This window comes from Salmo salar, chromosome ssa01, assembly GCF_905237065.1.
Source record: "Salmo salar chromosome ssa01, Ssal_v3.1, whole genome shotgun sequence".
NCBI lineage: Eukaryota > Metazoa > Chordata > Actinopteri > Salmoniformes > Salmonidae > Salmo > Salmo salar.
The window spans coordinates 11,021,462-11,042,857 of record NC_059442.1 but is presented as its reverse complement, the minus strand read 5'-3'; the positions used below and the strand labels follow the sequence as shown (position 1 = coordinate 11,042,857).

General features: G+C 41.1%; 1 protein-coding gene across 1 annotated transcript; it reads right to left on the bottom strand.

Moving 5' to 3' along the window:
- Positions 1-896: 896 nt before the first annotated feature.
- Positions 897-20,468, bottom strand: LOC106613317 (doublecortin domain-containing protein 2). The gene is made up of 14 exons (XM_014215451.2): positions 18,849-20,468; positions 16,766-16,820; positions 13,335-13,405; positions 13,121-13,252; positions 10,617-10,751; positions 9,274-9,313; positions 9,074-9,139; positions 8,782-8,950; positions 8,133-8,239; positions 7,274-7,345; positions 5,913-6,023; positions 2,331-2,438; positions 1,983-2,123; positions 897-1,353 (listed from the first exon to the last, which is right to left on the bottom strand). The coding sequence occupies exons 1-13, from the start codon at positions 19,127-19,129 to the stop codon at positions 2,001-2,003; spliced, it is 1,470 nt and encodes a 489-aa protein (XP_014070926.2). The 5' UTR covers positions 19,130-20,468; the 3' UTR covers positions 897-1,353; positions 1,983-2,000.
- Between the last annotated feature and the right edge of the window lie 928 nt (positions 20,469-21,396).

Below are 21,396 nucleotides of genomic sequence, written 5' to 3'. Positions count from 1 at the left end.
GTTGGTAGTGTATATTTTGTGGGAAAAACTGTTTACTGTTGTATTGCGCGTTTTATTCAGAAATAATAGCATATGAATTCTTTGAGTCAACCAAAATGCTTGTACTGTACAACCACAGAGGACATTGCAGTTGTTTTTTGTAAGATATGAAATATTTTATATTGTATATTTCCATTAGATATTAAAGTATATTTTGATAAAACACAATACTTTACATTCATTGTATATGTTCTATAACTGAATAATACAGAACCCTGTCCTACTTGTTCTCTTATTGTCTCAAAAATACTTTTTCCTGTTTACAATATGTTGCCGCTTTCCATCAAAGTAAAAGCATTGTGTGTCATTAGTATTATTTTTAAAGAAATATTACATAGATTACCTGATTACTGTACCACAGTATTTCCTGCAGAATACATTCGCATTTTGGATTCTCAGTTTAATAATGAAAACAATAGATGGTAGATTATAGAAACAATGATCTTGTTACTCTCCTCCACTCTCCTCATAAGCCACAGGCCCATTTTGAGAACCGGACTGCTTCATTAAGGTGCTTGTTGGAGGGACCGGACTGCTTCATTAAGGTGCTTGTTGGAGGGACCGGACTGCTTCATTAAGGTGCTTGTTGGAGGGACCGGACTGCTTCATTAAGGTGGTTGTTGGAGGGACCGGACTGCTTCATTAAGGTGCTTGTTGGAGGGACCGGACTGCTTCATTAAGGTGCTTGTTGGAGGGACCGGACTGCTTCATTAAGGTGCTTGTTGGAGGGACCGGACTGCTTCATTAAGGTGCTTGTTGGAGGGACCGGACTGCTTCATTAAGGTGGTTGTTGGAGGGACCGGACTGCTTCATTAAGGTGCTTGTTGGAGGGACCGGACTGCTTCATTAAGGTGCTTGGGACCGGACTGCTTCATTAAGGTGCTTGTTGGAGGGACCGGACTGCTTCATTAAGGTGCTTGTTGGAGGGACCGGACTGCTTCATTAAGGTGCTTGTTGGAGGGACCGGACTGCTTCATTAAGGTGCTTGTTGGAGGGACCGGACTGCTTCATTAAGGTGCTTGTTGGAGGGACCGGACTGCTTCATTAAGGTGCTTGTTGGAGGGACCGGACTGCTTCATTAAGGTGCTTGTTGGAGGGACCGGACTGCTTCATTAAGGTGCTTGTTGGAGGGACCGGACTGCTTCATTAAGGTGCTTGTTGGAGGGACCGGACTGCTTCATTAAGGTGGTTGTTGGAGGGACCGGACTGCTTCATTAAGGTGCTTGTTGGAGGGACCGGACTGCTTCATTAAGGTGCTTGTTGGAGGGACCGGACTGCTTCATTAAGGTGTCCGGTGGAGGGTATGAGGACTCCCTTAAAAGAAAAAAAAACAATCAGACAGGGCCAAAATATATTATCTTTTAAGGATATTCTCTGGTACTTTTGTATACTTTTTAGCCAGTAGTTCTGAAAGTTGCACCCACAAGCCAAAAAGTGGTCCCCGAAAATTGCGTACTACGTCACCTGCAGATATGTTCACGCTGTGTGTGTGCGTCTTGCTAGCTGTCACTCAAATGGGGATGGGCTGAAGCTCATTAGTTGAAACTCTAATTGCTAGGGTGCTGGCCCACATGGGGGTAAATGTAGGGAAAATGGTGCTGCACAGTTTCCAGAAAACTGTCGCTTTCAAACTAGGGATTTTGTGGCACTTTGAGAGTAATTCTGCTCATAGATTATGCATGTATGAACTAAAATTGACACATCCAGACCAAAGTTGGAGGTTTAAAAAAATACTTATTAGTGGTCAAAGTACCAGAGCATGTATTTAAACCACTCTAGGATGATCATTTAAATCCAGGGGCGCAACTTTCACTGGCAACGGTGTGCTTTAGGACCATGCGGACGCCTCCTGTTTGGAGTGTTTATCCGACTGGATAAAGAAAATAATAATAATTTGCCCCCCCCACTTCTAAAATCAAAGCTGCGCCCATGTTTAAATTCACCTATTCAATCGAGCCTGATCAAATACTCGAACGGTTTCCTTGGATACCCCCGCTTTTCGGAGAACTTTGAGATGCGGAGGATGTTGATGACGAAGAAGCCCTTGGGTGTGGAGTGGTTGGCTTTGGCTCCGTCTTCAGCTCCTTGAATAGGGGTGAGTGTACAGACAGAATTCATTTCTAGACATTGAGTGTGTTCGTCTGTATGTGTATTCATGCTGTACTGAATAACAGTGTGTGTGTGTGTGTGTGTGTGTGTGTGTGTGTGTGTGTGTGTGTGTGTGTGTGTGTGTGTGTGTGTGTGTGTGTGTGTGTGTGTGTGTGTGTGTGTGTGTGTGTGTGTGTGTGTACCTCTGGCGAATCAGTAGCAGACACACAACTCTCTAAGGCAGCGCCTTCATTTTTGTGGACAGATGGATCTGCAGTAGAGTTCATCTCATGCTCCAGGGATGTGTTTGCCTTTGTTAGACGAAGAACATGTAAACCATGAAAATGTATCCAACATCTTCAGTGTGGTAGAGCATGACTATATCAGTGAATGAGTATATCGCACAAGAACACATACCATCAGTGCACAAAACATTATGAACACCTGCTCTTTCCATGACATAAGCCGTGTTCACATTGGCAGTTTCAAATTCTATTTATTGGCATATCCGATTCAAATCTGTTCTTTTTCCTGCATTCTGAACAGCCAAAAAGCACATGGAATCGGATATTTCATGCCACATTTGTCGGTGGTTTGAAGTCAGATACAAATCTGATTCCTGGCCATGTGACTTGTGTCTGAACGGTCAAATCTGATTTATTTGCTAGAAAGCTAAACAGCTAACTACAGTGGGGGGGAAAAGTATTTGATCCCCTGCTGATTTTGTACATTTGCCCACTTACAAAGAAATGATCAGTCTATAATTTTAATAGTAGGTTTATTTGAACAGTGAGAGACAGAATAACAACAAAAAAAATCCAGAAAAACACATGTCAAAAATGTTCTAAAATGATTTGCATTTTAATGAGGGAAATAAGTATTTGACCCTTCTGCAAAACATGACTTAGTACGTGGTGGCAAAACCCTTGTTGGCAATCACAGAGGTCAGATGTTTCTTGTAGTTGGCCACCAGGTTTGCACACATCTCAGGAGGGATTTTGTCCCAGTCCTCTTTGCAGATCTTCTCCAAGTCATTAAGGTTTCGAGGCTGACGTTTGGCAACTCGAACCTTCAGCTCCCTCCACAGATTTTCTATGGGATTAAGGTCTGGAGACTGGCTAGGCCACTCCAGGGCCTTAATGTGCTTCTTCTTGAGCCACTCCTTTGTTGCCTTGGCCGTGTGTTTTGGGTCATTGTCATGCTGGAATACCCATCCACGACCCATTTTCAATTCCCTGGCTGAGGGAAGGAGGTTCTCACCCAAGATTTGACGGTACATGGCCCCGTCCATCGTCCCTTTGATGCGGTGAAGTTGTCCTGTCCCCCTAGCAGAAAAACACCCCCAAAGCATAATGTTTCCACCTCCATGTTTGACGGTGGAGATGGTGTTCTTGGGGTCATAGGCAGCATTCCTCCTCCTCCAAACACGGCGAGTTGAGTTGATGTCAAAGAGCTCCATTTTGGTCTCATCTGACCACAACACTTTCACCAGTTGTCCTCTGAGTCATTCAGATGTTCATTGGCAGACTTCAGACGAGCCTGTATATGTATTCTTGAGCAGGGGGACCTTGCGGGCGCTGCAGGATTTCAGTCCTTCACGGCGTAGTGTGTTACCAATTGTTTTCTTGGTGACTATGGTCCCAGCTGCCTTGAGATCATTGACAAGATCCTCCCGTGTAGTTCTGGGCTGATTCCTCACCATTCTCATGATCATTGCAACTCCACGAGGTGAGATCTTGCATGGAGCCCCAGGTCGAGGGATATTAACAGTTGTTTTGTGTTTCTTCCATTTGTGAATAATCGCAACAAATGTTGTCACCTTCTCACCAAGCTGCTTGGCGATGGTCTTGTAGCCCATTCCAGCCTTGTGTAGGTCTACCATCTTGTCCCTGACATCCTAGGAGAGCTCTTTGGTCTTGGCCATGGTGGAGAGTTTGGAATCTGATTTATTGATTGCTTCTGTGGACAGGTGTCTTTTCTACAGGTAACAAGCTGAGATTAGGAGCACTCCCTTCAAGAGTGTTACCTGTATAAAAGACACCTGGGAGCCAGAAATCTTTCTGATTGAGAGGGTGTCAAATACTTATTTCCCTCATTAAAATGCAAATCAATTTATAACATTTCTGACATGCGTTTTTCTGGATATTTTTGTTGTTATTCTGTGTCTCACTGTTCAAATAAACCTACCATTAAAATTATAGACTGATCCTTTCTTTGTCAGTGGGCAAACGTACAAAATCAGCAGGGGATCAAATACTTTTTTCCCTCACTGTAGCTAGTTAACTGCTGTGGCTAGCCAAAAAGGACTCGTTTTGAAAGTTGGATCTCATCGTTTGAGGCGTTATAAGTGTTCTTACACTGATTTTAAACATTCAAAGCAACAGGGAAACGTCCATGACAACGTTGTTGTCACCTTAACTTGCTACATAACTTCTGAGTGACAGGAAGCACGAGCACCACGACCAATCAGCTTACACCACTGCACACATACCCGTTGTTACTATGACAACTAGGGTAGCCTTGTCAGCAAATGACTGCTGTCTGATTTGGTCAAATGACTGCTGTCTGAAAACATCTGATTTGGTCAAATGACTGCTGTCTGAGCACACATCTGATTTGGTCAAATGACTGCTGTCTGAACACACATCTGATTTGGTCAAATGACTGCTGTCTGAGCACACATCTGATTTGGTCAAATGACTGCTGTCTGAACACACATCTGATTTGGTCAAATGACTGCTGTCTGAACACACATCTGATTTGGTCAAATGACTGCTGTCTGAACACACACATCTGATTTGGTCAAATGACTGCTGTCTGAACACACATCGGATTTGGTCAAATGACTGCTGTCTGAACACACATCTGATTTGGTCAAAAGACTGCTGTCTGAACACACATCTGATTTGGTCAAATGACTGCTGTCTGAACACACATCTGATTTGGTCAAATGACTGCTGTCTGAACACACATCTGATTTGGTCAAATGACTGCTGTCTGAACACACATCTGATTTGGTCACTTGTAACTTGCTGTTTAGACAGTCAGTAGTTCAAAACGGATTTGGAACAAAACAAAATTAATTTGAACATTAAGGACTGCGGTGTGAACAAAGCTTTAGAGTGTCCAGGTGAAAGCTGTGATCCCTTATTGATCCACTTCAATCAGTGTAGATGAAGGGGAGGAGACAGGTTAAATAATTTTTACGCTTTGAGACATGGATTGTGTATGTGTGCCATTCAGTAGGTGAATGAGAAAGACAAAAGATTTAAGGTCCTTTGAACAGGGTGTGGGAGTAGGGATCAGGCGCACCGGTTTGTGTCAATGACTGCAACGCTGCTGGCTTTTTCACGCTCAACAGTTTCCCGTGTGTATCAAGAATGGTCCACCACCCAAAGGACATCCAGCCAACTTGACACAACTTTGGGAAGCACTGGAATTAACATGGGCCAGCATCCCTGTGGAACGCTTTTGACACCTTGTAGAATCCATGCCCCAACGAATTCAGGCTGTTCTGAGGGCAAAAGGAGGTACAACCCAATATTAGGAAGATGTTCTTAATGTTTTGTACACTCAGTGTATACAGTATGTATACAGTATGATCACTGTTGTCTGTGTTATCTGGCTCATCTCACTCTCTCATGCAAGCAAGCAAGCAAGCAAGCACACACACACACCTTTTCCTCAGTCTCTAACTACAGACAGACAGGTGAGCCCCAAAGTAGTGAAAGGTATGAGCTATTTTTATAATTGCACTGTACTTAATGAATGAAAGCCTTCTGTACCTGTGGCATTTCTGTATCAAGCGTAGGGCTCCCACCGATAACATCCTCTTTGCAGATTGAAGAGCTGGTATTTTCAGGTGAGTTCCTGTCTTTCTCAGTCGATGATTCCAACTTTGTGATTGGACGAAAATCACAATTATCTGAGTGGTTCTATCATGTAACAGCAGACTAAAGTGTCCATCTAACAGCAGACATCTAACAGCAGACTGAAATGTCCATCTAACAGCAGACTGAAATGTCCATCTAACAGCAGACTGAAATGTACATCTAACAGCAGACTGAAATGTCCATCTAACAGCAGACTGAAATGTACATCTAACAGCAGACTGAAATGTCCATCTAACAGCAGACTGAAATGTCCATCTAACAGCAGACTGAAATGTCCATCTAACAGCAGACTGAAATGTACATCTAACAGCAGACTGAAATGTACATCTAACAGCAGACTAAAGTGTCCATCTAACAGCAGACTGAAATGTACATCTAACAGCAGACTGAAATGTCCATCTAACAGCAGACTGAAATGTCCATCTAACAGCAGACTAAAATGTCCATCTAACAGCAGACTGAAATGTACATCTAACAGCAGACTGAAATGTCCATCTAACAGCAGACTGAAATGTACATCTAACAGCAGACCAAAGTGTCCATCTAACAGCAGACTGAAATGTACATCTAACAGCAGACTGAAATGTCCATCTAACAGCAGACTGAAATGTACATCTAACAAGCAGACTGAAATGTCCATCTAACAGCAGACTGAAATGTCCATCTAACAGCAGACTGAAATGTACATCTAACAAGCAGACTGAAATGTCCATCTAACAGCAGACTGAAATGTACATCTAACAGCAGACTGAAATGTCCATCTAACAGCAGACTGAAATGTACATCTAACAGCAGACTGAAATGTCCATCTAACAGCAGACTGAAATGTCCATCTAACAGCAGACTGAAATGTCCATCTAACAGCAGACATCTAACAGCAGACATCTAACAGCAGACTGAAATGTACATCTAACAGCAGACTGAAATGTACATCTAACAGCAGACATCTAACAGCAGACTGAAATGTCCATCTAACAGCAGACATCTAACAGCAGACTGAAATGTACAAAATAAATGTAACAGCATATCTCATGTTGAGAATGATTTGGCAAATCATTGTCTGGGTGTTCTGGGTGAGGAAGGGGATCTTATGTAGCCTTGATCAAAATCTAGAGGAGAACAATACAAAGAAGCTCTCGTAGCTTCACACTACCAACCATACAACCTGGATAAACATGTATGATAAACAATCTGCGACTTCTACTAAACCTCATGTCACTCAAGGAATGAGACTATCCCAGACAGATACACACCTGATCTTGGCTGTTGGAATGAGTAGGATTTCTCCCAATAAGGTCCTCGTCCTCTACTGTCTCTGCCACTCTCTAAAAGATAAAGATACAACACCACAATACTACAGTTTGCTTAACTATAATCCACACCTCAACACATTACATATAACCCTCATATACATTATTTCAAAGAGAGAAATGGAAAATGGTCCCATTGCACTGGTAAGGGAAGAAAGGACAGTTTAAACTTGATTGTAACCCAGAAGGACATTTGGTTATAGGCAGGGGTAATATGATGAAAAAACTTAGAGCACATACAAAAGAGTTAAAAAAACAACAACACCCCACAAAGTACACAGAAACATCATTATATGAAGGGGTGGGGGGGGCATAATTATTATTAGTACTGTTTCTTTGTTTATCCCGGGGATAAACACTCTAAACAGCCCAACCGACTGCTTGGAGGCGTCCGCATGGTCCTAAAGCAAACCGTTGCCTCGTTTTGTATCACATTCCAATGATAAAACTGGGGGGTGACAAAAATGCTATTTCAGAATGTGGGGGGGACATGTCCCTCCCGTCCCCAGTGAAAGTTGCGCCCCTGCTTATATGCAATTTTAGGCAATAGAGTGCATGTCCAAATTAGGATCATTTGATTCCCTTTCCATACCAGGGCCCAGTGTTTAACATGTTCATGGTGGTGGGTACAAAGGAGTGCTCGTATCTGTTGCTTTTTAGTCCGGGGAGTTGTATCTGGAACCTGAGGGTAGGAGCTGGATCTCAGAGTGGAGGGCTTGGTCACTGTCATGGAACGGAGAGCTTTGGGTAAGAGGACAATAAAAGAGTGGAGGAGAGAGAAAAGAATGAGGTGTCGGCCTACCTGGTCAACGGGAACATCTACTGCCGTGTTCTCATCCTCCAGCACCTCCTCAGCCCCCTGCACCTCCTCTCTCTTCCTCCGTACAGCTCTGAACACACTGGCCTGGGCTACAACACACATCAACATGAACATGAATGATCAATCATTGTAAATGTGCATTGACACAATCATGAATGCAATATTTCACACTATGCCAAGGGCCACACCAGACCATTTGCCAGGGGCCACACCAGACCATATGCCAAGGGCCACTCCAGACCATATGCCAGGGGCCACACCAGATCATATGCCAGGGGCCACACCAGACCATATGCCAGGGGCCACTCCAGACCATATGCCAGGGGCCACACCAGATCATATGCCAGGGGCCACACCAGACCATATGCCAGGGGCCACTCCAGACCATATGCCAGGGGCCACACCAGACCATATGCCAGGGGCCACACCAGACCATATGCCAGGGGCCCCACCAGACCATATGCCAGGGGCCACACCAGACCATATGTCAGGGGCCACACCAGACCCACAAGCTGTTTTCTCGTGGCTCCCCTTCTGGTATCTAATTCCTATTAAAACCAGGTCCTCAGTGAGAACAGCAAGCCTGACACTGGCCCCCAGGTAATTGGAGTGTGTGTCTGTGTGCTCCTACCTGGTCCAGTCCTTGGTGGAGGCCTGGGATGGCCTCTGTTCCTCACTCGGACTTTCACTGGTTTGGCGTAGAAGATAGAGCTCTCCTCCTTCACTGGACTCCTCTGGATGGATGGGAGAGCCGTCTCCCCCACCTCATCCCCAGTGGACTTCACACTCCGCCCATCCAACTGGGACCACAACACCAGGGTTGTGTTCATTAGGCACCAAATGGAAGAAAACAGACTGAAACCGGGCTGGACTACTTTATACAATAAGAAACTTTATTTTCCACTACAGTTTTTTGACAGTACCTCTGGAGAGTCCAGGAGAGCAGAGTCACTGTAGCTGTCCTCAGGGCCACTGGCTGCCTTCCTGCCCTGAGCAAGACAAAGGGAGACAACGTGTACCTTTATAACCCAGCTCAATTGTCCTACAGACCAAAATAAATATACAAAATATTAGACTATGAAGTGTTAGACATACAGTAGGTGTTAGACAGACAGTAGCTTACCTTATATCTCCTTGACAGCCTTCTATTTCCAGGGTCATTTCTGGAAAATAATATGAAACTCATATGATATAGAAATCCATATTATATCAAATGTATTATATTATACTATACTATATCATATTATATATTATATTTATAATATTATTATATCATATTATAATATATTATATCATATTATATTTATTATATTATATAATTTCATATTCAATTCATTATATAACATTATATTATATCATACTATATTATATCATTTCATATCATATATTTATTATATAATATTATACTATATCATATTATATTTATTATATTATATCATATCAGATGTATTATATTATATCATATTATATTATATCATATCAGATGTATTATATCATATCAGATGTATTATATTATATCATATTACATTATATCATATTATATTATATCATATCATATGTTATATCATATCAATGTATTATATAATCAGATGTATTATATCATATCATATTTATTATATCATATTATATTATATCATATTATATTAAAATATATGATATCATATTATATTTATTTATTATATCATATTATATTATATTCTAATATATTATATCATATAATATTTATTATATAATATTATATCATATTACATTAAAATATATATCATATTATATTCATTGTTATATTATTTCATATCATATTATATTTATTATATCATATTATATTATAATATATTTATTATATTATATCATATTATATTTATTTTATCATATTGTATCATATTATATTAAAATATATGATATTATATGATATTATATTTATTATATCATATATTATAATACATTTATTATATTATATCATATTATATTTATTTTATCATATTATATCATATTATATTTATTTTATCATATTATATCATATTATATTAAAATATATCATATTATATTATATTTATTATATCATATTATATTTATTATATTATATAATATTATTGAATATATTTATTTTACCTTTATTTTAGTAGGGAGTCCCATTGAGACCAATATATCTTTAGAATAGAATACCCACACAGTCTTACATTTGACCTTTTAGTCATTTAGCAGACACTCTTATCCAGAGCGAATTACAGTTAGTGCATTGATCTTAATATAGCTAGGTGGGACAACCACATATCTCAGTCATAGTAAGTAAATTGTTCTTCACTAAAATAGCTATCTTCAATGTCTGAGTTAGTAAAAGGGGAGAAAAAGTCAAGTGAGTTCACAAAAGTATTTTTTGTCTTGGCTGCCTAAAAGCTGCTTGTTCTATTTTCATATTATCTAACATATTATCTAACAATCTCTGTACTATGATAATTCCATCCATACCTCTCAGAGGCTTTAGGAACCAACAGCTCCACGTAGGGAAGCTTCTTGAACCTCTCTGCTCCCACAGCCACGTAGAACTGGCCACTCACCAGCTCGTCTGCACTGGACACAGTTACACCCTCTAGAGTGCACAACCTGAGGGGTCACAGGGTCAGGGTTCACCAATGGGGTCAGAGAGACGGTCATCTGTGTACCTGAAGGGTCGTTGGGCTGCCATTAATAGGTCAAACATGCTGTGTCAGGGTGTGTGTGTGTGTCTGTGTCAGTGTGTGCGTATGTACAGTATATATGCGTGTGTGAGGGTGTGTGTGTGTCTGTGTCAGTGTGTGCGTATGTACAGTATATATGCATGTGTGAGGGTGTGTGTGTGTCTGTGTCAGTGTGTGTACAGTATATATGCGTGTGTGAGGGTGTGTGTGTGTCTGTGTCAGTGTGTGCGTATGTACAGTATATATGTGTGTGTGAGGGTGTGTGTGTGTGTGTGCGTATGTACAGTATATATGCGTGTGTGTGGGTGTGTGTATGTACAGTATATATGTGTGTGTGAGGTGTGTGTGTGTGTGTCTGTGTCGGTGTGTGTGTATGTACAGTATATATGCGTGTGTGAGGGTGTGTGTGTGTGTGTGTGTGTATGTACAGTATATATGCGTGTGTGAGGGTGTGTATGTACAGTATATATGCGTGTGTGAGGGTGTGTGTGTGTGTGTGTGTACAGTATATATGCGTGTGTGAGGGTGTGTGTGTGTGTGTGTGTGTATGTACAGTATATATGCGTGTGTGAGGGTGTGTGTGTGTGTGTACAGTATATATGCGTGTGTGAGGGTGTGTGTGTCTGTGTGTGTATGTACAGTATATATGCGTGTGTGAGGGTGTGTGTGTGTGTGTGTGTGTGTGTGTATGTACAGTATATATGCATGTGTGAGGGTGTGTGTGTGTCTGTGTCAGTGTGTGCGTATGTACAGTATATATGCGTGTGTGAGGGTGTGTGTGTGTCTGTGTCAGTGTGTGCGTATGTACAGTATATATGCATGTGTGAGGGTGTGTGTGTGTCTGTGTCAGTGTGTGTACAGTATATATGCGTGTGTGAGGGTGTGTGTGTGTCTGTGTCAGTGTGTGCGTATGTACAGTATATATGTGTGTGTGAGGGTGTGTGTGTGTGTGTGCGTATGTACAGTATATATGCGTGTGTGTGGGTGTGTGTGTGTATGTACAGTATATATGTGTGTGTGAGGGTGTGTGTGTGTGTCTGTGTCGGTGTGTGTGTATGTACAGTATATATGCGTGTGTGAGGGTGTGTGTGTGTGTGTGTGTGTATGTACAGTATATATGCGTGTGTGAGGGTGTGTGTGTGTGTGTACAGTATATATGCGTGTGTGAGGGTGTGTGTGTGTGTGTGTGTATGTACAGTATATATGCGTGTGTGAGGGTGTGTGTGTGTGTGTGTGTGTATGTACAGTATATATGCATGTGTGAGGGTGTGTGTGTGTCTGTGTCAGTGTGTGTACAGTATATATGCGTGTGTGAGGGTGTGTGTGTGTCTGTGTCAGTGTGTGCGTATGTACAGTATATATGTGTGTGTGAGGGTGTGTGTGTGTGTGTGTGTGTGTATGTACAGTATATATGCGTGTGTGAGGGTGTGTATGTACAGTATATATGCGTGTGTGAGGGTGTGCGTGTGTGTGTGTGTACAGTATATATGCGTGTGTGAGGGTGTGTGTGTGTGTGTGTGTGTATGTACAGTATATATGCGTGTGTGAGGGTGTGTGTGTGTGTGTACAGTATATATGCGTGTGTGAGGGTGTGTGTGTGTGTGTGTGTATGTACAGTATATATGCGTGTGTGAGGGTGTGTGTGTGTGTGTGTGTGTGTATGTACAGTATATATGCATGTGTGAGGGTGTGTGTGTGTCTGTGTCAGTGTGTGTACAGTATATATGCGTGTGTGAGGGTGTGTGTGTGTCTGTGTCAGTGTGTGCGTATGTACAGTATATATGTGTGTGTGAGGGTGTGTGTGTGTGTGTGTGTGTATGTACAGTATATATGCGTGTGTGAGGGTGTGTGTGTGTGTGTGTACAGTATATATGCGTGTGTGAGGGTGTGTGTGTGTGTGTGTGTGTATGTACAGTATATATGCGTGTGTGAGGGTTGTGTGTGTGTGTGTGTGTGTGTGTATGTACAGTATATATGCGTGTGTGAGGGTGTGTGTGTGTGTGTGTGTGTGTATGTACAGTATATATGCGTGTGTGAGGGTGTGTGTGTGTGTGTGTGTATGTACAGTATATATGCGTGTGTGAGGGTGTGTGTGTGTGTGTGTGTGTGTATGTACAGTATATATGCGTGTGTGAGGGTGTGTGTGTGTGTATGTACAGTATATATGTGTGTGTGAGGGTGTGTGTGTGTATGTACAGTATATATGCGTGTGTGAGGGTGTGTGTGTGTGTGTGTGTGTGTGTGTTTGTACAGTATATATGCGTGTGTGAGGGTGTGTGTGTGTACGTATCTGACCTGCGCACGGCTCCAGTACGTAAACTGGCCTTCTCTGTGACTAGACCGAGGATCTGATCCAGGTCGTGCTGCCAGGTCCTGGGAATTATGAAACGGAATGGCAAGCAGCGAAGATCTTCGTTGCGGAAAACACTGTAAAGGAGCACGCAAATAAGTAGTGTGTTTCTATGTGTGTAGTATTTGAGAATGGGAGTGTGTTAACAGGGAAACTTACTGTATGATACAGGGTAGAGGAATATACTTTCTCCATTTTGCTGACACATTCGGTCTGTGAAGTAATCTTGCCTAGGAAAGAAAGACAGGACATTACAAAAGAATACTGCACTGTAGTTTCAGATAGATTTGTCGGTCAGAATCAAATACAAGAAAGAAATACCACTTCCTCTGATCAGTGAAGGCCAAATTAAACCATGTGATGAAACATTGACATCAAGTGTGCCATTTGATATAATTTACTAAAACAAAGTAAATTCCAATTGTATTAATTTCGGAACAGAACATCCACAGACATTTCACAATAAGCGGTTATGATCTATTATTATTTTTATTATTATACTGTCACGTCCTGACCAGTATAAGGGTTATTTGTTATTGTAGTTTGGTCAGGACGTGGCAGAGGGTATTTTGTTTATGTGGTTCGGGGTGGTGTTTTATGTAGTAGGGTGTTTGATTTATAATTTCCGGGTTTTTGGGGTTATGTTCTAGGTTTGTATTCTATGTTCTTTCTGGTTTGTTGTATGTCTATGTTTAGGTTGATGGGGGGTTGGACTCTCAATTGGAGGCAGGTGCTTTCTCGTTGCCTCTGATTGACAGTCCTATATATGGGTAATTGTTTGGTTTGGTGTTGTGGGAGATTGTTTCTTGTTTTGCATGTGTGAGCCTGACAAGACTGTTTTTGTTGTTCGTGAGTTCTTTGTTATTTTGGTGTTCACTTTGTTTTAAAATAAATACAAGATGAGCATCCACATTCCTGCTGCGTTTTGGTCCTCCATTCCCGACGACAACCGTTACATATAGCTTGTCAGTCAGAGGGCTGTGTCCATGGCAACACACATCATCATCTTGGCCAAAAACATACTGTATCTACATAACACATCTACAAAGACAGACTGAGTGCTCCACTTCATTGAATACCTAAACTATATATAGCCACTCTGTCCACAAAACTTCCCCTGACCTTTCTATTATGTCCAGAGTCTATGAAGTCAAGCCCTATTAAGACAAGCCCTATTAAGTCAAGCCCTATGGAGTCAAGCCCTATGAAGTCAGGCCCTATGAAGTCAGGCCCTATGAAGTCAGGCCCTATGAAGTCAAGCCCTATGAAGTCAGGCCCTATGAAGTCAAGCCCTATGGAGTCAAGCCCTATGAAGTCAGGCCCTATGAAGTCAGGCCCTATGAAGTCAGGCCCTATGAAGTCAAGCCCTATGGAGTCAAGCCCTATGAAGTCAGGCCCTATGAAGTCAGGCCCTATGAAGTCAGGCCCTATGAAGTCAGGCCCTATGAAGTCAAGCCCTATGAAGTCAGGCCCTATGAAGTCAAGCCCTATGAAGTCAGGCCCTATGAAGTCAAGCCCTATTAAGTCAAGCCCTATGGAGTCAAGCCCTATGGAGTCAAGCCCTATGAATCACTCATTGTGTCTGACCACATAATATAACAATAAATCAATACTTCAAACAAAACCCAACCACAGCTAGAAAATAAATGTTTCTACAATGTTTCCACTTTGAAGTGGCACTATTCAAGGTTGTTTTTGTATTTAAACAGAGTGGTAGGCATGGGGCTGCCAGCAAATGGCTGGGTAGGCTGGGAATCAGACCTGCCCAGGCTTGTTCAGAGCCCTGATAACACAGGATGAGGCCACTGTATGGCTTAGTTCTCTAAACAGAGTTACCAAGCTAACAATTCTAGTGAGACAGAATGTTTTTGTATTGTTACCTGTAGTGTTCCCCAGATGTTTGAGTGTCCAGTTTATGTTAGTTAAGGGAACATTTTATGTATGTTAACAAAAACCTCCTGAGAACCAATTTAGCATGTTTTGACATTAGATAAATCTCACCTCTGTTAAAAGTACACTCAAGAAAAACAATTTAACATTAAAACAGGGTTATATGCCCCACCAACATTAGACAACTAAACAAAAAGCCCTAAAATTGCTGAAATAAGTCAGTCAAATCAATGATGAGAGAATAGTCTGATTAAATAACGGATAACTGACACAGATGTGGCGCAGCAGGAAGATTGAAATACTGTGAACCAAGAGGTTGTGATTTCAAATCCAAGGGGCGGACATGTTGAATAATAATCACTGTATAAATGAACATGCACAGTATAATCGTGTTATGTCAAAGTGTGTCAAATATCTAAGTTGAAAACACTGTATGTTAAAAGAATTGTTTGTGTGAGTGTCCCTAACCTTGCCAACAAAGAGCTGTGAATGGATCAGTGGTTCACCAATCAGAGTCATGATGGGCTCGGCCACAGTATAAGGGGTGATGTTTATTGATTAAACCATTTTTGGAGAACGTTTCTTTGCCTTTCTACTGTTTCATTTTAATGTTGATGGGTTAGTTATGGTGGCCCTTCTGGTCCCAGTCAGACAATGGAGAATGATTGTTCACAGCTTTCCTGCAGTCAAATGACAAAATCGCCCTGTAGTGGCCTCATGGGTGGAATATTATTCATATTTTTCATAATTTCCAAATTAACACCTTATTTTTCCCGCTGAAAATCCTGTGTTTCTATGTCAAACGGTTTTGTTATATTTCAGTCAACTGTGATGTATAGTGTAATATTGGGATGTAAACTCCAAATGTAATACATTTCAACTCTATATCTGACATGGTACAGGTGTCTTCTTTTTAAGCCCATAACCATGTGTATGAGGTGTATACTTTCGTTTCAAAGTAGATTTGTTTTAAGACTACCCTAACCCTGATTTAGCCCACTGCTGTAAAAGGTAGGACTATGATATTGCTCTGAATCACAACACGCTCCACAATGGAAAATGAAATACATGAATCTCTATCCATCCAGCCAGCCATTTGGGATGAATACAAAGCAAGCACTTTCCATTGTGCGAACGGCTATTGAGATGCTACGCTTGAAATGGGTTTATATGTGTCCTGACGCCCCTGAAAATAATATGATCTCATTAACACAAGATCTATGTTCCTTATATGAATGTATCCGATGATGAACAGAGATCTATTGAAATGGGCCAAGAATGACCCGAGACACTGGAAGACTAAATATGGTACAGAACATTGATTTGTTATTGATGTGTGGTCTACATGCTCTGTGAGTTTGTGTTGGTGCTGAGGACCATTATTTACAGATTACATGTATCCAAAAATCAATACTATGCTATATGCTTTGGTCTACCACAGTGTCCGGTATTATGACATGCAAAGCACATCCAAAACCAAATTTAAACACAATGAATATGAAGTGTGATCAAATAAATACTCAATTATGACCATTGCTCAGTGGAAGAAAATCAGTTCTCTGTTACAACTGGTACCAGGTCAGATCTAGCTGATTTTGAGGGTGTGTGTGTCAGCATGACCTACCCCAGATAGGTTAGGTTAGATTAATGAGTAACGGACTGTACCGCTGACAGAGACAGAAAACCATATTGAAGCTTACCCGAGCTCCTTCTCCCATGGGTACAGGCTGCTTCTTCAGCCCTGTGTTCAAATAACTGCATGAAAGAAAAAAAAACAAGAGACATGATAAAGGTTCACATGTCATCCTCAGTGAGACACAGCTTAACACATGACTGTATTACTGGCTGTATTACTGACTATAACCAGCTGTATTACTGACTGTATTACTGGCTGTATTACTGACTATAACCAGCTGTATTACTGCTGTATTACTGGCTGTATTACTGACTATAACCAGCTGTATTACTGACTGTATTACAGGCTGTATTACTGACTATAACCAGCTGTATTACTGACTGTATTACTGGCTGTATTACTGACTATAACCAGCTGTATTACTGACTGTATTACAGGCTGTATTACTGACTATAACCAGCTGTATTACTGACTGTATTACTGGCTGTATTACTGACTATAACCAGCTGTATTACTGACTGTATTACTGGCTGTATTACTGACTATAACCAGCTGTATTACTGCTGTATTACTGGCTGTATTACTGACTATAACCAGCTGTATTACTGCTGTATTACTGACTGAATAACCAGCTGTATTACTGACTGTATTACTGACTGTATTACTGACTGTATAACCAGCTGTATTACTGACTGTATAACCGGCTGCATTACTGACTGTATTACTGACTGTATTACTGACTGTATTACTGACTGTATTACTGACTGCATTACTGACTGTATTACTGACTGTATAACCAGCTGTATTACTGACTGTATTACTGACTGTATTACTGACTGTATAACCGGCTGCATTACTGACTGCATTACTGACTGTATTATTGTATGCATTACTGACTGTATTACTCACTATATTACTGTATAAATTACTGACTGTATAACCGACTGTATTACTGACTGTATTCCTGTATGCATTACTGACTGTATTATTGTATGTATTACTGTATGTTTTACTGACTGTATTACTGACTGTATTATTGTATGCATTACTGACTGTATTATTATATGTATTACTGACTGTATTACTCCGTGTATTACTGTATGTTTTACTGACTGTATTACTCCCTGTATTACTGTATGTTTTACTGACTGTATTATTGTATGCATTACTGACTGTATTATTGTGTGCATTACTGCATGTTTTACTGCCTGTATTACTGCCTGTATTACTGACTGTATTATTGTATGCATTACTGCCTGTATTACAGTATGTTTTACTGACTGTAATACTGCCTGTATTACTGACTGTATTATTGTATGTATTACTGCCTGTATTACTGTATGTTTTACTGACAGTATTACTGACTGTATTATTGTATGCATTACTGACTGTATTATTGTATGCATTACTGACTGTATTACTGTATGTATTACTGACTGTATTATTGTATGCATTACTGCATGTTTTACTGACTGTATTACTGGCTGTATTACTGCCTGTATTATTGTATGCATTACTGACTGTATTATTGTATGCATTTCTGACTGTATTACTGTATGTATTTATATAATGGTTACTATCTACATTTATCTACTGCACACAACAATAAATATCAAAGAAAACATTTTGATAACATCATATCTAGACATTTACACAAACATGGTAGACCTGGATACATAGGACAATATCTGGACCAACTGCCTGGGAGCAATGCCAGTGAACAACTTAAAAGTACCTTAAAGGGAAATTCCGCCACATTTCAACCTCAGATTCATTAACTCCATCACTGTAGCAGTGTCTATGTGAAAATGGTGCGTTTCTATGATATATGGTGAAAAAGATGAGAAGGTCCTAAAAAAGAACGATCTGTGATATGATAGGGTAGGATTAAAAGTAGAAAAACTGTGATTTTTTTGCCAGTTTCTAACCAGAGGGAGGGTATTTTCTTGCTACTCACATCACCGCGAATCTCATAGTGTTTGAAAGTCACTGTTTTAAAAATGTTTTACATGTTGATGATGTCATCGCGTTTTCACTTATGTAGACACTGGCATTGTGCTGGAGATAATGAAAATGTCGAAAATTGGTGGAATTGCCCTTTAATTGTCCTTTCTAATCTAGACAATTCTGCCTGATAGTCTACTCACTCAAGCTTCTTGAACCTCTCGAAGCCTGCGGCCACGTACTGGGCCCCGGTCTGGAGGTCATGCAGCTCCCTGACCCGGTGACCCTGCCGGGGGGTGTACAGGGTCCTCACGGCCAGCGGCGCCTGAATGCAGTGGGTCACGTCATTGAGAAACGCCTCCATGGTGGACACCTGTCGATGGTTGACTACAAACCTCCTGCCGGAGTAGAAGGGGTCCCCGTTCCTGTAGACCATCACACTCTTGACCGGAGGCAGGAGGGTTGCTGACCCACAGGAAGCCATTTTTCCAGATACCCTGTCTGCCGTCTCCGGTCCCTGTCTGCCGTCTCCGGTCCCTGTCTGCCGTCTCCGGTCTCTGTCTGCTCTGGGTACTACCACTACCACTCAAACCTGTTCTAATTAATCTGTTGTTGTGTTCTGTGTGGTGGTCTCTCACAGCTCTGGACTGTCACGTTCTCTCTCTCTCCCTCTCTCTCACACACACACACACACTACTCTCTGGCGACCGAGAGTATTTCCTGGTAGCCATGGCAGCAGAGCCAGCAATGACTGGCTTTGTGGGCCAAACCATTAGTAGCAACGAACGACAACAAAAGAGGGAGAGCGAGAGACAGATGATGCAAGTGTTGTACGCTGAATAAATAAGATAAACCATAAAACTCATCTTTATATATATTTTTTTAACTATTCGAAAACCTGTTGAATTCACAACGTGTAGCCTAATGGCTGCTAGTTCTGTAGTATTTACAGTAAAATCTCAGGGATAACCCTTCTACAATAGAAGTTAATGCTCTGGGAGGGGACAAGAGGGTCTAGGAATACCATTTCCATACATCCATTTCAAACAGTCTCCCTTGACCTTGTATGGGCTGTCAGGAAAGCACATGCAGCTTTTGTGTTTATTTTGATATCCACATAGACAGGACCAGTATGTTGTTTAATATAACTGCACTTTTTTTAATGATTGTGTTGAGTGTGTGCTCTCAATGCGAAACATTTGTGTGAATCACCTGAGATAAACTGGTTATGGCAAGGAGTTCCCTTGAATCTTTCCCATAACTTCTTTGAAAACAATGGAGATCATCATGGTTAAATGCAGTTATGCAGACAACAATTGTAGTGACGTAAAGGAACATCACATGTACTGTAGCAACGGTAGTAACAACAGTATTAGTAGTAAAAAAAAACTATAGCAAATTTTGTCAATGGACACTTACAAAAATAAACTTTATTAAATTGATATTTAATTTGACAATGTGTATTTGACAACGTACCAACCGTTTGAGCTAAACAAAAGGTACCAATTGGTTAGCTACATCGGCAACATTTCAAACTAGCTGTGGAGTGAGCTTACGGTAAATTCATATTAACTCTATTACACTCACCCCTTTTAAACTCGCTACCCCGGCCGTTGAGCTGAGCCCAGCTGCCGATCCGGGCCACAGGCACCACTGTAACGGGGGTGAGTGTGCTGCTAACAGATTAATTTCCTCTACTCTCCAACTGCCCCATACTAGGTTCAAATCAGTGATCCTCTGCTTCTAAACACACGTGGCTGCCCTCCTGGACAACATACGGACTGTTTGAGATATACAAAAGGTAGGGGAGAGTGGGGTATGTTGAGACGTTTTTTACATTCAGCATCACTACCTCAAGGGAAATATGTACCAATGATATCTACATATATTTCAGGATGTCGTGTATCCCTGGAAATATGTAAACATAACAGTTTTGAAAACATAGCTTGTGAAAAAAATTTGGTCTCTTGATATAATCTACGGGGTAAGTTGAGCAAAGGGACAGGATAAGTTGATATGCCTTGTGGTAAATGGGTGATGGTGTCCTGTGACAGTGGGTGATGCTGATGGTAGGTCCAAGTTTAATTCATGAAATGGGGGTGTGGTGTATTGTATATCTTAAATGCATGCTTACATTCAGATATAGATCTCTCTGTTCAATATCACTTACCCTTCCAGTTCTTAACCAGTTGTCCGGGACAGGGATGTTGTTTCGCTGTGCCAATTCGTAGGCAACTGGTCCGCGAGATTCTTTATATGTTTATCAAGCTCAGACTCCATGTCATCAGATAAGACCTTGTGTTCCTCTGCTACTCTGTCATAGCCACTCTTTCACACAGGTACATGTTTGTTTTCTTTTTGTCAATGTCCCTCTTCAGTGTCATTCTGTCTATTTATACATCCCTTGCTGCTGCTCGAATGGACTTCTTCCCTTCTCTCACTTCCTTGGCTGCTCTCTCAAGAACCTCAAGAGGGGCTAGAACCCTGCTTGTTTTATGTTTGTATACATGGGACATGATGATGTCTGCTCTGTAACAAAAATCTGTAGTTCATATGCATGACACGTTGCAAAAATACTATACATGTTATGCATAAACTGACTAAATGAAATCATAATTTGTATGCTGTATGGTGGCCATTGTCTCAACTTACCCAAGGACAAACATCTTGACTATATTAGCCACACAGCTACAAGGATGCTCTTTCATGCTAGTTTTAGGACCTTATATTGTAGCTTATAGAAAACCCAAC

Bases quoted from the DNA above. Each gene is read 5' to 3' on its own strand.
- LOC106613317 (XM_014215451.2), bottom strand. From the start codon at position 19,129: ATGGCTTCCTGTGGGTCAGCAACCCTCCTGCCTCCGGTCAAGAGTGTG. The intron at 13,253-13,334 runs GTAAGTTTCCCT...GCTCCTTTACAG, and splicing joins CCTCTACCCTGTATCATACA to TGTTTTCCGCAACGAAGATC. The intron at 8,240-8,781 runs GTAGGAGCACAC...TGTGTGTTGTAG, and splicing joins TCCACCAAGGACTGGACCAG to CCCAGGCCAGTGTGTTCAGA.